At 42.0% G+C, this 17,553-nt stretch overlaps 1 protein-coding gene across 12 annotated transcripts in view; it reads left to right on the top strand.

The window, feature by feature from the left end:
• The window catches only part of dync1i1a (dynein cytoplasmic 1 intermediate chain 1a), a 53,076-nt gene that overhangs the window by 31,577 nt on the left and 3,946 nt on the right, over positions 1 to 17,553 (top strand). For all 12 annotated transcript variants that reach the window (XM_031853740.1, XM_031853741.1, XM_031853744.1 and 9 more), the window contains 6 exons: positions 7,616 to 7,762; positions 9,077 to 9,190; positions 9,406 to 9,539; positions 9,958 to 10,102; positions 14,790 to 14,930; positions 16,864 to 16,989. In XM_031853740.1, coding sequence (XP_031709600.1) covers positions 7,616 to 7,762; positions 9,077 to 9,190; positions 9,406 to 9,539; positions 9,958 to 10,102; positions 14,790 to 14,930; positions 16,864 to 16,989 — 807 coding nt within the window. The remainder of the gene's footprint in view (positions 1 to 7,615; positions 7,763 to 9,076; positions 9,191 to 9,405; positions 9,540 to 9,957; positions 10,103 to 14,789; positions 14,931 to 16,863; positions 16,990 to 17,553) is intronic.

Consider the following 17,553-nt stretch of genomic DNA (forward strand, 5'->3'; position numbering starts at 1 on the left):
GTGTGTGTGTGTGTGTGTGTGTGTGTGTGTGTGTGTGTGTGTGTGTGGAGTATACAAATGAATGACAGTGCTGGGTCGGTATTGGAGGGTTGGGGTTTTGTGGTTGAGGTCTGGTTCAGCAGGGGCTGTATTGTATAAGGCTATGGCTTATAGAAGGCTTCATGTTTCAGATGGGGTTTTGGTGAGGTCAAGCTTCTACATTTCTTGCCTGGCTGTGTACAGTTTGGTGAATGGTCTTAGCAAAAAAAAAAACACTGTTCTTTTAAAAAAAATAAACCTTTTATTCAGGGATGTTTTTTCCGATGAGGTCAGCTATTTCCAGTGTTTTTGCGGATGGATTTTTTGGAGCTGTATTTTGCTTCAGATTATTCACAAAAAAAAAAGTCATAAAAACTCACGTGGTGCAAAGTAAAACATTGAAAATATGGTGTTGGTTTCATTTTGGGAGGAGTCTCAGTGTGTCTACTTTAGGCAATTGCAATCTGGGAATTGTGCACTAACATTTTTGGCACAATGCAGCAGTGTTGTAAAACTGCATTCTGACGAATGCAACAGTTAGACAGACAGGTCCTGGGATGACAAATGTTGTTCCCTTGTGGACTGAACAAATCTGACAGTTATGCATTCAATGTTCCATTTCCTTCTGTTTTTGCTGCTTTGCTGCCTTTAAGCTCTTATATTTAAGGTAGGGTAAATAACCTTACACTTCTTAATCACAGCCATTCACGTGAATACTGTGGCTTTCAGCTGCATGTAATGCTGATAATGACTTTTCATTTTTTTGGCTGTTGGGATGAAAAGTAAAATATTAAGTGAATATAAATTTAAGAATAATTTCACTGCAGATTTAGCGAGTCCATTTATAGTTATAAGTGGTTTATGTTAAACTATTTTATTATTACCAATTTCACTTAACAAATTAAGTATATCATGGTCCTCTAACTCTAATTCTAGACGGTGAATAAACTATATCTGAAATCAAACAGTATCACAGTACACTAAGGGGTCCTCTCTACAATCCCCTTGAGGACCCGTGGCAGTTTCATGACCCCACTTTCGGAGCCATTGATCTGTAGTATAGTGGGGGAAGTGTGTGATCCATCAGTGTGTGGGTTGGGTTTGTACTTTAGGAAAGGGGCTGCCGTTGCTGTGGATTCTGGTACCAGTTGAGCGTGTCTCCCCTCATCACGGACGTCTCAGCAGTTGGATCCATCATCGCCCCATCCCAGTTGGGTCCAATCTTGTAACTTCACACCAGCCTCTCAAGTGGGCAAAGTCACACCACATTAAAGGGCCCGTTTGACTTAAAACCTCTGCTGAACCCCCCCAAACCACACGCCTCCCTGTAACAACCCCCGCCGCTACTGTCAAATCCCATTGGACTCAGTCATATTTTGTTATTAATATCTTGCTGCCTTGTGTCGGTCCCTAGACCTTTGACACTTCCAGAAAGGTTGAGTAAGAGAAGCAGAGTGGGAGGGAGGGCGAGGGTAGAGCATTTTTAGAAAGAAAGAACAGTCCAACAACATTATTCACAGATATCTAAGTGGGAACCCGTGTGATAATAATGGATGAAGCAGTCCTGTAAATGCTCACTGATGGGTTAAGGCTGTGCGACTGACATGTAATTTGCAGCAGACTACACAGATGTAGCTTCTACTGGCAAAAATAATTTATTGTTGAATTTTGCGGTAAATTTGATTATTTTTTACAACTTTGGCTCTGCTGATCGGAGGTGGCTTTATTGGTATTGAAGGATAAAATTAAAAGCAGTCCGTCTTTCGAGTGTATGTTGCTCATTATGAAAGAAGAACTCAGATTCTGGGCATCGAACCCAATTATTGTTAAGAATCAAAATTTGGCATTTATTCTTGGTCAAATTCTTTGGTTTCTGATCTAAATCAGGGGACATTTTCATTTCATGTAGCCACGGTTCTTTATTTAATACTGGTGCATTCGGCAGTTTGGCATATTTTGTAAATGACAAAAGAGTTAAATGAAGAGTTCAATGTTTTAGGGAAAATGTGAATTATACCCGGTTAGCTTAGCTAAGCTAAAGACCTGGAAACGGGGAAACAGCTAACCAAAATCCTCCTACCAGCTCCTCTGAAGCTCTTAATTAAGACATATCTTGTTTGTTAAATTTGTACAAAAACTGCAGTGTAAGAACAACACGTTGTGGTTTTATTGGAGCTATTTTATGTGCTGGACTATTTAATCCAGGTCGCTTCTGGTATCGTCTTTGTGAGGTGGCCAGCAAGAAAGCTAATAAGCACATCCAGGTATTAAAAGAAGTATTGTTTTGGTGTCAGTACAGAATCTTTGATCTAGTATTGACTCTAATATCGAGAAGTTTGGTGGGTGTGCTAACATAGCGATTGATATAAATGTGTTTTGAAAACTGACCTGAGGAAGAACTCAACATCAGAATAGAACAGATTACTGTCGGGTTGAGTCGAACAATCATTATATCTATAACACAAATCCACCATTAAAGCCACAAACCAGCAAAAGTGAAACAATGAGACAAGCAAACAAACAAGATATAGAAAATAAAGGGAATGGAGGTCTAGGAGGCAGAGAAAGGCCTGTTTGTCTTCCCGGAGCCTCCTCCTCATGCTTGTGCTCCGTCAAAACCCTCATTCTATGCCTGCTGAAATTGAGACTCGACATGGTATTTCTCTCTCTTTGCCAGAAACCACAGAGTGACAAAATCCGTGGGGTGTCATAAACGAGTGAAGCCAGGGGGAGAAAGGGAGGAGAAAGGTGGTTGAGAGGAGGGGGGGGAGTTGAGAAGCAAGGGGATGCAAGGGAAGACAGTCGCATCCATCTGGTCCTGATAAGGCAGAGTGGAAAACAGATGAGTGTGGTGAGCAGGGGGGGGGGGGATGCATGGATCTACTTTGGAGGATATACTGTCTGGCGTGCACTGTCAGCCCCCCACCTCCCTCTTTCTTCTCACCATAGCCCTCTTACTCCATTTCTGCCTTCCCAAGCCGACTTAAGCAACAGTTTGTTGCCCGAGGAAAGAACGAAAAGAGAGGAGGAGGCAACAAAGGAGGGAGTGTTCGCCTCTCTCCAGCTTTCTTTCTCTTTCTGTCATTCCTTCGAACCACCCTAATCCCTTGCTGGGTGCCATCTTTCATCAGTGCCTACCATGTGTGTATTATACTCTACAGAACACTTCCCATCAATATAATGAGGGCTGCCAGAAGCACTTAGCCTTGTGAGCCTATGTGAGATGTGGTAGATGATACTTTGTGTGTTTGAGTTTCTCCCTCTTGCACACACACACACACACACACAAACACATAGCAGACCTTGCCCGGGGAAAGAAATGAAACCCACTGTTCTGACTGCAAGAGTGTCTCCCTGTAAAACTTCCACAATTTATCTGGGGCCTAATATACCGAAGTGACTCTCTCCGCTGCTTTTTCTTCCGGGAGCTGTCACTCCCCACATCCCCTCCGTCTGGGCTGGCAGGAGATGACTTGGCAGGTGTCTGACCCGCGCTGCATGTCAGATGAGAACCATCCACGGAGCCACTCTGCGTTTTGGAAATGAAATGTCAGGCTCGGTATCAACTTCAAGTCAGCCCTGATATGCGTGAGCATTGTTGACACGAGAGTTGTTGAGGTGTTATTTAGACAGATGTGGTGCTCGTGTGACTGATATGTCCAAACCTATCAATCGGAAATGAAGAGGAGCTGCAGGGGAGAGAAGGAGTGTGGTTGTGTTGGATTTGAAGGGAAAAGTTTGAGATTTGGGGAAAATATGCTTATTCAAGAGTTAGATGAGAAGATTGATGCTACTCTCAAGGTTTATATGCTAAGTATGAAGCTACGGTTTGGGACTCCTTCCTGCACCGCCCTATTTATCGCACAGACGTGAGAGTGGCATGCATTTCCTCATTTATCTCTCAGGAAGGGAGTATTTCTCAAAATGCCAAACTTTATCTTTAATTCAGAATATTAGCTTTTCAGTCGTGTTTGCAAAATAATTTGAGTCTTTGATGGCAAAGCCTCGTCAATGAATACAAATTTAACCGAGAGACAGAAATCCAACCAAAACATAACCCAGCACTCCATAATTCAGCCCTAAACTCAGTCATTAATTCCCTACATGACATTAAAATTTAGAATCCGCTTTAGAGTGTCAACCAATTCCCCTTGAGCTTAAATCATAAACTTCCTTATAGCGCAGGACAAATTGATCTTATTTCATACAGTAAGTTTAAAAGGCATAGAACTCCAAAACACATGTGCTGATGTGACATTTTGATTAGAAGCATTTAGGGAGAATGGCTTTTATGTTAAGTCCAACCTCGCTGCTGGCAGGCGCCTCAAAGTGCACTACCGGGACAAAGCCAGGATAATTTTCAGTAGCTCTTTCACTAAGCCTGACAGTACACGAGGGGAATGATGGCATAACGTGTGGTTTCTTAAAGAGTGGATTCAGAGTTTAGTCAGGATTTTTCCTCTTAAGATGGGGACACTGATAGGGCTTAGGAGTTACACTAACATATGGAGCGAATAGAGGGGGCTCTTGATTTGATTTGGTTTCTCTTTGTCATTACTCATGTGGGGTTGGGATGTTTATTTAGCGTGATAACCGGTGGAAGAATGACAAGAAAGAGAAGAGAGCAGGGATGTTTTCTATTTGGGTCTGTATATGCTTGTGAATTTGTTTATTTTCAAATTTTTGATGGTGTTAATAGTGAAAAAATAGGGTCATATTCATCTTTCCTAGAAAGATCAAAGAGAGGAAGGTCTCTGTAGTGAGTTCAAAGATACGGTATTAATATATTTGAGGTAGTATACTGTTAAATTGGAACAATCTGGAGTACAACATAGACTAATATATATATATACAATTCAAATTAGAAATGGCACTTTTATAGCAGTCCTATGGTTTCTATCTCTTTATGCATAAAGAAGCTTTAACAGAGTAAGTGATGATGGAGGAAAAAGACAGAAATAGTTTGACGTTTTTGTGAAATGCATCGAGCAGCATAGCTTCGCTTAATTTAGCTTAGCATAAAGACTAGTGACAGGGAGAAACTTTAAGCTAAGCTGATGAACACATGTGAAAGTGGTAGCAATCTTATTTTATTTATTTTTTTAAGAGTTCAGAATCAAGAAACATTTTGCTTTTTAAATATTGTTTATGTTCCCTTCACTCTGCTCCCCCAGAGGCTGAATATCGTGAAGAGATCATCTTCTTTTTGAAGACTGATCAATCAATGGTTGTGGTGATGGAAACTTGTGCGTGTGTATAAAGTGAATGTGTGTGTTTATGTGCAGAGATGACAGAGAGGACAGGACCTGGGTTCATTAGCCCACTGATGGAGGGGGGGGGGGGCAGACAGCAGCCCACAGAGTGTAAAGGTCAACCCAAAACTCTTGGATATTTAAAGAAAGTTATCAAGTTGGAGGCAGACACATCCTCGTGTATTTGAGTATGAGAGCACTCGTCTTGACATTTGGCCTGAAGTAGTTTTACTGTTAAAAACCTTCTTTTTTTACTTTTGGTTTCCATACACACGCTGTTTGCCAGGTTAGGAATATTTTTCTTGAATTGTCCAAATATATTTTGAAAAAAAGGGTACAGTTGCAGTTCTGCTTGTCTACTCCTCCTAACGTCTTTAGACAGTTATTTATGTTTTGGACATTATTTGAATGCAATTGTTGGTGCTTTTACTGCACATATTACACATAGAATAAATCTGGCAAAGCAACTTACACAATCTGTAATGTGAATAATACCTTATGGCCATCAAATCCTGTGTGTTAATACGTGCTAAAAGACCAAAATTCCTGATCCCTTTTTACTTAACCGTGTAAATAAACTTTTCCGTAGAGTGCCTCCTTCCCAGCTGAAGAGGGACTTTATTTTTTCCACCAAAGTTCAGTTTATTTTGAGCCATGACATCTGAAGCGACTTGCCTGGAGTCCTCAGAAGAAACAAAAAAGGAGAGTGAAAGAGTGTGCAGTGTTTTCTTTCCCTCTGGTTTGTTTTCCAGTCTCCTTTCAAAACGAACTGGGGTTTGGAGTTGGCCGCTTCGCACATGGTGTGGTGGCAGGGACAGAGAGAGAGAGAGGGGAGCATAAGGGAGAGAAATGAAACAAGAATAATGTAATGTCCTAAACATGAACTGCCATTGTTAGATTTCCTGCCTATCAACTAACTGGACCGCCATGATGACCACATTTAATATTGGCACATTGGTGCCTTGTGCCTAAAGCATGTGACGGAAAAACAGATTTGACATTAACGATGCCTCGGTTAGACAATTGGCATCCTGCAGCCTCAGCAGTTTCTAAATGTACTGCAATGTTTGTTCACTAACACTTTGTATCTAATTGGCCGATGTCAGTTTGTTTTTGAAGGGGCTCATTCGTATGAAGGGATTCATGTAAGCCATTAGAGTTTCCTGGAATAGACTAACGTGTTCATTAACTTAATCAAATATGAATTTCCTTTTATTTGAATTCTTAAAATCATAACAATCACTAATTGTCTATTATTAAACCACCAGTTCAAGGTAGTAGTATCACTAGGTTTTAGGCCACCAACCATTTGTAACATAGGATAATGAATACTTTACTGTCAATGTATTCACATAAATCTTTGCTAACATTCCCTTGTTAACGCTAATACAGTGATTCATTTGGGATTCATTTCTGATAATTAATCTTTGCCTCCAAACAGCGTCTCACAGCTGTCGTTCAACAACAAAACGTCTGACATACCGTTTACTGGAACACTAAAACTGTCAACGATGGTCTTCCGACAAAATCTACGACCGCATGGGGCAACAATGCTTTTGCGAGATTCACCCTGTGTGTTATAGTTTCAGGGTTTTAAATTGTGATGTGCGTCTGTGAGCTTCTTGTTTAATGCTCTCTTGGCCGGGTCTTGCCGGTAAATTAGGATTATGCAGCTTTACTAAGTGGATGGATGGATAAATGGATGGAGGGAGGGGTGAGTTTGACAATGCATAACACCACTTTACCCTCCTGTAGCGATACAATGCTGAAACATTTTCTCATAACTCCACAGCGCGGACGCTTCAGCGGTTCTGGGTGAGGGAAGCCCTTATGGGACGATCAGTGAAGAGGAACCAAGACTCAATAAACACGCCATTGGGGAGGGAGGGAGTTCAAGGGTGCGCTTGTCATGATGGAGGCTACAGTGAGCGCTCCAGTGGCTGCTGGGGTTTTGATGCTGTAATGTGAAACGGCTGGGGGAAGAGGACTACAATTCCCCTCTTTGTCTGGTCTCCGCCCCAGCGTCACCCCTCTCTCCTCTCCTCAGCGGACCTTCACCGTAGCCAAACTCATCATCTCCCTCTCCGTCTATCTCCCGATGTCTGCCACCCATCACGATGCCTTGATCAACTCGTGCTCCGTCTAGCGTTACCGCTTTTCGCTTCATATCGTTCTTTGTTTTAGCTGTTTTCTCGCTGTCTGCTGTTTTATCTGCACATTTCATCTGACTGAACCATTTCAATCATCACCGTGTTCCTTGCTCTGTCAGTTCATAAGTAAAATACAACACCAGAATAATACGCAGTGATTCTGTTATCTCATCCTCTCCCCTCCTCTTTCCTCAGTCTCCCGTAGTGTCTGTGGGCTTCGCCAAGTTTCATCCCAACCTGGTCGTGGGGGGGACTTACTCGGGACAAATCGTCCTGTGGGACAACCGCAGCCACCGTCGGACCCCCGTGCAGCGGACTCCTCTGTCTGCTGCTGCTCACACTGTAAGACATACAGTCCAGCACAACACACTGTGAATCTAAACACTGGTAGAGTTAGGCATCGCGGATTTATTTCAGTTTTGACACATTTAGAAAAAACAAAACATACAAAAATCTGTGCCTTGGTTTTCAAGCTCTTTCTTACTTTTTTTACATGCTGTGGTTTTGTTTCATGGCTGAAATGATTTGATGGTTTGTTGATTGAGAGAAAATTATCACATTTTTGAATCAGTTAATCAATTAATTAGTTTATGAAGCAAAAATGCCAATTATTTGGCTAGCTCCAGTTTGAAAAATGATGAAAGATTTTCAGTCAATAATGAAAAAAGAAGTTTGTTGCAGACCAGGTGAAATAAGCTCTGACCTAAATGAAAAGCTCCATTTTAATTAGTTACGTAAAACAATAATGAAAATAGGAACATTATTTTAAAATGCGTCATAAACATCCTGATGTATATTTATGTATATTCACATTACTGAAGCTTTACATTTTACATGATAACACTGCAGCTTTGACACTGATAATTTTCATATTAGAAACACACACACACACACACACACACATACACACACACACACACACTTGACTGGTGCAGTCAAATTCTAGACATAATGAAAAGGACAGCACAGTTTAGAAGCTCATGAACTCACTGACCCTCGACAAATTACTGACCAGTATACACTAGCAATATCTTAAGACCCGAGGCCGTTTATAATCAAGGCTACAGAAGACACACACACACACACACTGCTACACGACACCCTTGCTCGAGGTTTAAACTCCAAAATGTGAGGCCTTCGCTCCCGTCCTCTTCAGTCCAGCCAGCTAGCATGGTGCTGATTGCTGAATGGATTCTTTGTGCTGCCCAGTACACAAATCAATTACTGCCCAGTAATGACATAATGGTTTCACACACTCCTGTCGTAAGGGACGACTGCACACTGGCATGTGAGCATGCTGCATCTGTACAAAGTATCTCATGTGTTTAAGGGTAAAATCACATTATCATTTCAGGCTCATGGAGTTAGGAATGACCCAAATATTTATTATATTAAATGACAAATGTGCTGAAATATTGAATGCCGCCAATCAATGAGACTAATAAGAATTTATGATTGTGACCATAATATGCATCAGAATAACAAGCACTTTAGAGGGGGTTGTAGTTGTACCATGTACCATGTTACAAGTTGAGTTAAGTTACGCGATACTGAAAGCACGGGGCATTATCTGCTCTATTTTGCAAGTGTGCATCCTCCCCCATCTCATTTATGTGCCATGTGTCTTTATCTTTGTGTGTGTGTGTGTGTGTGTAGCACCCAGTGTACTGCGTGAACGTGGTCGGCACACAGAATGCCAACAACCTGATCACTGTGTCTACAGACGGCAGGATGTGCTCCTGGAGTCTGGACATGCTTTCCCAGCCACAGGTACACAACACACTCATCACCTAACACACTGAACTGATTTCAGTTTTAGTGTTGAAGCATCTGGTATTCCACATGTACTTTCTATAACTGTTGATGAATGTGTATTTACATGTTTGTGTCTTTGAATGTGCGTACTGTATATAGGCTCACATTAGTTCTTCCTCCTGTGTGTGTGTGTGTGTATGTGTGTGTGTGTGTGTGTGTTTGTACTGTAGGAGACCATGGAACTGGTGTACAATAAATCCAAACCCGTGGCGGTGACAGGCATGGCTTTTCCCACGGGAGATGTTAACAACTATGTGGTTGGGAGTGAGGAGGGCACTGTGTACACTGCATCCAGACATGGCAGGTTGGTGGACACACACACACACACACACACACATGGAGAAAACATCACAGGCCATTCTTTGCTGGATCACTCAAATATGTTTGGACCGGTGTGTTAATTTGTTCTCTTGGATGATCGAGAATTACATCATCACAATCACTAAAATAATTTCGCAAAAAATCTACATTTAGAAGGTAGATGAAGCAAATGAAACTGAGAAAAAAAAATTAAAAGTAATATTAGAATTATAAAAAAAAAACGTGATTTTCCCATCGATTTATGAATTGATTCATTTTTCATCAAAAATGAATCTGTAAATTAATTCCAGGCAGACACAAACCCCTTCACTGCTTTGCATTTATTCAAGTAAAGACCACTAAAACACTGCAGAGCTGAATATTGGGGTTATGAACGTCTCATCTTTGTCTTCACTCCGCAGCAAGGCGGGTATCTGTGAGATGTTCGAGGGCCACCAGGGGCCGGTGACGGGCGTCAGCTGCCACAGCGCAGTGGGCACCGTAGACTTTTCCCACCTCTTCATCACATCCTCCTTCGACTGGACCGTCAAACTCTGGAGCACCAAGGTATGCCGTGTGTGTGTTTTTGTGTGTGTGTGTGTGTGCAAGAGAGGAAGAGAGAGAGAAAGAGAGATAGAGGATGTGTAGGGGGTTGATTGTGGACTCTTGTGGAGGGAAAATATGTGTGAGAGGGATTTGAGAGCAAGAATAAACTAGTGAGTGGGGGGGAAGCTGAGTACTATAGGTAAGAAACTGTCCGTCTCCTGCTCGGGAGTTGGATTAGTTGTATTGGTTCGCTTCATTATAGAACAGTAGAGTGACGCAATTAGGGTCTGTGGTGTGGCAGTGTTGTAAATCCCCTATTCATTCATCAGAGTCAGTCAGACAAAGCTTTTATGATATTGATACTGATTATTTTGACGTGAATTTTCCTCCGAATCTGTGCGCTGCCTTCAGTAAGATCTACGATGCTGTAGGTTTATAGATGTCACAGAACAGGTGAACAGTCAGTACTGCAGAAGTGGTCTGGATGTCTTCACAACCTCAGTGGAAGGTAAACGGCTGTGAGGTCTAACAGAGAGCAAAACATAAGGCTGGGAGATAATTCAATGTATCATCTTTCAGTGGAATCATATCGGGATGTAATCGTACATCAAGATACCGTGATACACTTATGTCGTCTAAATTAATGATAATAATAAACACATACTAACTCAAATTTCTCAGAAAATAGAATTATTCTGCACTAAAAATCATATTAAATTGAGAAAATACTTTTCAGTTGTCAAGTATTTAATTCACACACGAGTGTACAAAACCATGTCATTTTTTCATATGGAAGATTTGATTATTGAATAACCAGAAGCTATATCGTGACATATACACAACCTCATTCACTTTATTTAACAGCAGCTTTTGATTATTGTTTAAAAGAATTGCACACGGCGCTCATTCAGAACAGTAGGTGAATCAGATCAGCTTCTCACGTCGGGCGGTCTGCACAGATCTTTGTGCACCTCAGGGAGTTAAATTCCCCGAGGTGCACTCAGTGAGTCCAACACAGACACACTCTAAAGGTAGACGCTCCTCCTCTCGCTGGTGTTTGAGTGACCTCGTCCACTCGGGGCATTTGTTCTCCTTTCAAACCGCTGTGATGAATGCCATTTGGCAGAAGTTCAGCGGCAGTAAAAAAAAACAAAAAAACTGTTACTGTTTCTGTCAAAATGAGTGTTGGAGAATAGAAATCTTAGCTAATAGATTCAAGGACACTTTTGTGATGATGCTGACATGCAGGGGAGTGCACTCAGGCACATTTGACATACTGCAGAAGAGAGGAAATTCAAGATTATAAACTGAGATTATTCATCGTAAAATGAAGAATCTGTGAGAAGAAGAAAGTGGAATATTGAAGAAGGTAGGAAGTTAAGAATGGAGTTCGTCTTATGTGGAGAGGACAAAAGGTAACGGGATAGCAATATCCAATACCAGAACTTTGTACAGGGGATGTAGACACAGAAAGAAGGAAGGAAAGGAAAGAGTGAGAGAGAGGAAAACAGATAGAAGAGTCAGTGGGAGAGAGTGAGGGGGAAAGTGCCAGGAGGCATTTTAAAGACAAAAAAAAAAATCACGGTTAATAATGGAAGTGATGCTAACATTGGAGGACAGAGGGATCAACATGAGCAGGGCGTCAAACCGCAAACACAGCCAAAAATCAAAGAGAGACCTGTTCAACGTGAGGAAAATACATAATGCATATTGCATAATACCTTCAGCTTCATGCGAGATCCAGTTACAGCTTTCATACTTGACTGTGACAGGCAGTAAAGCACTCTGATGAGTTTTAGCTCATGTTTTGCATGCAGCTAGTCCAGAAGTCTTGTGTGACGGGTCCCGTGACACATATTAAAACATTTCTGCGGATTTTCATCAGAAGAGTGTGTTCTTTTTCAGGATTTGGGAATTCCCTTTCCTTTGAGGGGTACCGCAGGAATGTGTGTCTGTCTCTTATCCCACATAACCGATATTTGTGTGTGGGCAGGCGGAATACCTGACTGTGTGTGTATATGAGTGTGTGTGTGTGTGTGTGTGTGTGCGCGCAAATATATACACACCACACATGCCTCACATGCACTTTAAGCAAGATGCCTTTGCTTACCTAAAATCCCCCTGAGGTTTGCCTTCAACCCAACTGTTGCAACACACAGACACGTATATTTGCAGTGAATTCTCTTTGCGTTCACGTTTGCCCTCGCAGTTCAAATAGGCCGTCGCACAGAAGTATGCTGATGTTTTTACACTCGGCGGTGCAAATATTGTGGTTAGTGAAAACATTTGGAGTCGGTCAGAGTGTGAAAACGTCACGACAGCTGGGGGTGGGTTTACGATTGTGCATAACTTGAACAGTCTTGCTTTCTCTTGACCCCAAAACCAGCATCTACTAAGTGATTGGATGGAGTATAATCGTTCTCTCTAAAGAAGTTAATTAAAGGCCTACGTCACAGTCGGGTCATGTGATTCTTAACGAGTGTGTTTGTGCTGAAAATGAATGTGAGACAGCAAATGCTTAAGTGTTGGTTGTAGGCCTGAAAAGTCATTTATAGGTTGTATCATTTATTTGGGATTTTACAAGATTTTTATAGCAAGATCAGAAGCTGACGCATATTTTAGCATCAATATCTCAAGTATTAAATGCTTAACTGAACTTACATCTCTCCAGTGCAACACGTGGCGTTGCACTGTGACGTTAACTATCAGTATTCAGTGTTTCAGGAATAGTTTTCTAGTTTAAACGTGCCACAAGCTCCCCAGCTTCTCCGCACAGGAAAGATAATGACAACCAGTTACATCACGAGCGGCGCCACAAGGATTAAGCTTCATTTTAAGATTAGTTTAAAGCTTCTGTTGCTGCAGATTATTTACCCAAATCACCTTATTTAAGATAGGTAGACTGCGGACATCTTACAGTAAAATAGTAGTTTACATACAACCGGACTTTATTCATGTCATTTCTAATGTGATGTCATATTGTCAGTTATTTCTTTAAGTCTTAGTCGTGTGTCACAGTAAGTGCTCACAGTAAGTGTTTAATGACTTCTCTGCTGCCTGGTCATCGTCTTGTCTTGATTATGGAAAAAGATCATTGACAAACATGTTTAGTAATAGTTTTCATTAACAAGATGAACACAGATTAAGAGGAATTATTCAGCTGGCAGATTATCACAATGAAATTACATTTGAAATACATTTTGGTAATGTGAAATAAAAGAAACAAGAGGGTGATTAAAAGAGTGTGGTTACAAAGTAAAAAGGGGACAAAAACTAAAAAAAGATAGAGAACATAAACAGGAATCGCTGAGCTGATCGAATTCTGAAGCTGTGAGATGGAGAAAAATGACCTCTGCTGTCACCCGCCGGCTGGAAAACAGGTTCAATCGAGGCTTGAAATTGGCTCAGCTCTGTTTGTTTGTGTTTGTGTTTGTGTTTGTGTTTGTGTGTGTGTGTGTGTGTGTGTGTGTGTGTGTGTGTGTGTGTTTGAGTGTGCACTGCTGTCCGTCTGCAGGTCTCACAACTCAGAACAACTGTGGAGTGAAAGAGTAAAGGTGATGAAGAGAAAGAGAAGGAATGAGAGAGAGAGAGAGAGAGAGAGAGACGCTACATTCCTTCATTTGCTCTTCCAGCCAACCTGTCTCCTCTCTTCCAGCCCTCCCTCTCTACCTGTCAGGAATGCAGTTTGTGAGCCTCTGGAATCCTAACAGCCGCTCTGAGAGATGGGCGCACACACACACACACACACACACACACACACACACACACACACACACAGTCATATTTGTATTATTCCCACACACATTTGATTTATCCTGCATCTTTAATTGCAGCACAACAGTAGCCTCAGAAGTCAGTGTGACACAAGTTCAAAGTTTCGAGAAGAAAACAAATCCCACACACAATAAGGGAGGGTGGTGGCGCAAAAGCTTCATTTCTACGATAATGTGCACACTAATGTAGTACACTTCAAAAGACCTTTACTCCCTAATGTCTGACCATAACCTAAACTGTCTAAAGAATTAGCCAGTGAAATAATTGAAACTACTTCCGAGGATTTTCTTTTCGTCATCCTGCTCCATAACTTCAGAAACACACCGATAAACAGGCAAGATCGATATCGTCATCAGATGTTAGCTCATCACAGATGTCCGTGTGTATTGTGGTCGATAACTAACAAGAAAATGCAAAAAAGGAATGCTGACGATGTGTTTTAGACAATTTAGAAACAGAGAGTCCCCAGAGAGCACTGACAAGTTTTATTTTCAGTACATTTCTTGGAAACAATTCTTAAATAACTTTTGTTAAAAGATGATTATCTTGTTGATCTTGTCCACTGCTCCTTTTCCTCCCATCTCTCCCTCTCTCGCACCCAGACAGCTGTTGTGCTGAGGTTACAGTACACCTTGTGGAGGGGCCCTCCCTTTCATCTCTCCCAGCGGTTTTATGGTGCTGTGTGAATGTGCTAGGCTTTTTAATTAGGCTCTGCACCCAGACAGGCCCCAAGGCTGAGGCAGCGCCACTCTGTCTGACGCTCACTCACTCCCTCTCTCCATTTTTTCTCTTTCTCCGTCTGTCTCTCTTTTCTTTCCATCTCCATTGTGTCATCTTCTGTAATCCCTAACGCTCTTTCTTTTTCTCGACACTGCGTGCTTTTGCACACCATGCATACTTACCACAGATAACCTCTTTTTCCTCTCTCTTTCAGCACAACAAGCCTCTGTACTCATTTGAGGACAACGCCGACTATGTGTACGACGTCATGTGGTCGCCCGTACACCCTGCGGTCTTCGCCGCCGTGGATGGCATGGGCCGCTTAGACCTGTGGAACCTCAACAACGACACTGAGGTATGTGTGTTTGTGTGTGTGTGCACTGCTGGGTGAATATAGGTTATTATGCGTGTGTTTTTCTGTGTCATCTCTTTGTGTGTTGATGCATGTGTGTGTGTGTGTGTGTTTGGTGTCCTCAGGGCCTGTTGCTGGGCCTTTGCCCGAACCGCACAACCAAACACCCAAGCCTTTCCCCTCCCATCACCCCCCCCAACCACCACCACCACCCCCTTCACATCCCTCCCTACACACACACACACACACACACACACACACAAACACACGATTCAAGATTCCCCTGTGGGCGTTTCCCACAGCCCTCACTTTAAATCAAACTGGGTGACAGTTCCTCATCCCAGCTCCCATCCAGACATTCCGCTAACATTCCTGCAACCTCTGTCCAACGTTCATGCAACCTCAGGACCCCACCATCTCGTCTCATCTGCCTCTCACACTCAGTTCCATCAGTGAAGTACACAGATGTGCAAAGAGACCACGAGCAGAGAGTCCCAGCCCTCAGTCCGCAGTTCCATGCTGGAGATGGAAATAATAAAAGGAGAAAGCTGAGGCCATGGGCTGAGTTCCTCAGTGCTGTGGGGCAAGATTTACTTTCAGAAGAGAGCCTTTGAGGCCAGTAAAGGATATGTTGTCTTATTATTCAGGTTAATTAAATACAACATAATAATATAGTATGAAATTCAATAAATTGCATACCGGGAAAAAAGAACTGTATCTCCCAAAATGTTTAACTGTCTATTTAAGGAAGAAAAAGCTGCATTATAGTGAAAAGATATCTTAAGCCATGAGTCTAAAAAGCATACCTTATTCCAACTCTGATATGAGAGTGGGAACCAAACCTTTGATCACTCAGGTAAAAGTTGGGATAAAAGGGTCCTCCGTTTTCATTTTCTCTTGGTTTCCATGGAGACAACACCCACAGTGCCTTCAACCTTAATACAAGTCTGCATCTCTACAGATGCTCTCCTCCCTCTCTCTCGTAATGCCCGTTCACTCTTCTTCTCATTTTCTTGCAACCCCTTCGTAATGTCCACATCTAAAATTCACTCTGTTACATCTCAGCATCATCTGTCTCATCTAATCTCGCTCCTCTCTCCTCCACTGATCCCATCATGAGCAGTCAGTCTTCCCCTCTGCAGCATAGATAACAATTTTCCCATGGTTCCCTCAATAGCGGCCTTTTCACAGAAGGACGAGTTCATTATCAATGGCCTAACTTGGTTAACAATGTGCTTTATGAGAAACATTTTCTCAGTCACACACACAAACGGATGTCCCAAACACACGCATTCACTCATACGCAGTCCGTCTAATAGAAACAGACTTCCATTGTTGCAGCATATTAAAAACACACATAACGACACTAACGGAGCAGTACAGCGCCTGGTTCTCATTTCCAGCACACGTACACAGACATATACAGCCAATTTAAAGCGCTCAGTTCAGATCCACTCGGGCGGAGCGGTGGAAGCTAGCAGGCTAATGGCAGTCAGTCTGTGGTTAGCGCTGCTTTAAATACTCAGAAGCTCGGTGTGTGAGGCGACATGAGGCCAAGTCCTCTGTCTCCACTGGTGACATGTGTCAGACTCGCCTGCCACATGTCAGGAACAGTTTATGGAAACGCTGCAGATGGTTTTAGGGTTTTTGAAGGTGCAACATGAGCACTGCTGTTTACTTAAAAGAGCAACAGCTCACCCACCAACAACAAATATTGGTGCAGTTATTGTAGTATACAGTAAACAGCACTGTGTGTTATTTATTTACAAAGTGCACAATTTGCTGTAATCCTCTGACTCCAAAAGAGGATTGAGTTCTAATAGGTCTCACCCCTTCCTTGTCTCTATATGTTGTTAATTATACATCCCAGTTCACATGTAAATAAGTTTACAATATTGATTAAAAAAATGAAACATTTGTTTAATTTATCCTCCAGGTACCGACTGCCAGTGTGACCATTGAGGGCGCTTCGGCCCTCAACAGGGTACGCTGGTCATCCGGGGGGAAGGAGGTGGCCGTGGGTGACTCAGAAGGCCGAGTCTGGATCTACGATACTGGAGAGGTAGTGGATGAATCACATATTACATTTGCTGTAAAGCAGAAACGTACTGCATATCTGTGAGCAGAATCTTTATTGGTCCCCAGAAATAAGGGCAGAGTGAGCGTTTCTCTTTTTCAGGTATAGTCTTCATCATTACAGAATAATAACTGACATTTTGAATAGTGATGTTTTTCATACAGTATAATGTTAAAGCAACTACAAGGAAGTTAATAGAAAATAAATTTAAAAAACGGCGAAGTACCTGGTAGTGTTAAAATAAATCTGCTGAGTACATTGTTGCTGCATTGGCTGTGAGTGCTGTGATGCATGGAGCTGGTGGTTCTTGCGGGTTTATTTTTCAAACAATCAAAGATTTAATTACACCCTAGGTGTCAAAAAGCACGAGTAAACTACAATAACCAGAATTCATTGCTCTGTCACAATTAACTTGTACAACAACAGCAGATTTCGATTATAGTGCCTGTGGTCTTACTAAATAAAACAGTAACACCTCCGTCACTCCTGATTCTAAATAAAACGGACATGTGGTGGGAAGAACTGTTGAAAATAATGAAGTTGTGTATG

The sequence above is a fragment of the Anarrhichthys ocellatus genome, unplaced genomic scaffold, assembly GCF_004355925.1.
Source record: "Anarrhichthys ocellatus isolate YVR2014 unplaced genomic scaffold, GSC_Weel_1.0 scaffold14, whole genome shotgun sequence".
Classification (NCBI taxonomy): Eukaryota; Metazoa; Chordata; class Actinopteri; order Perciformes; family Anarhichadidae; genus Anarrhichthys; species Anarrhichthys ocellatus.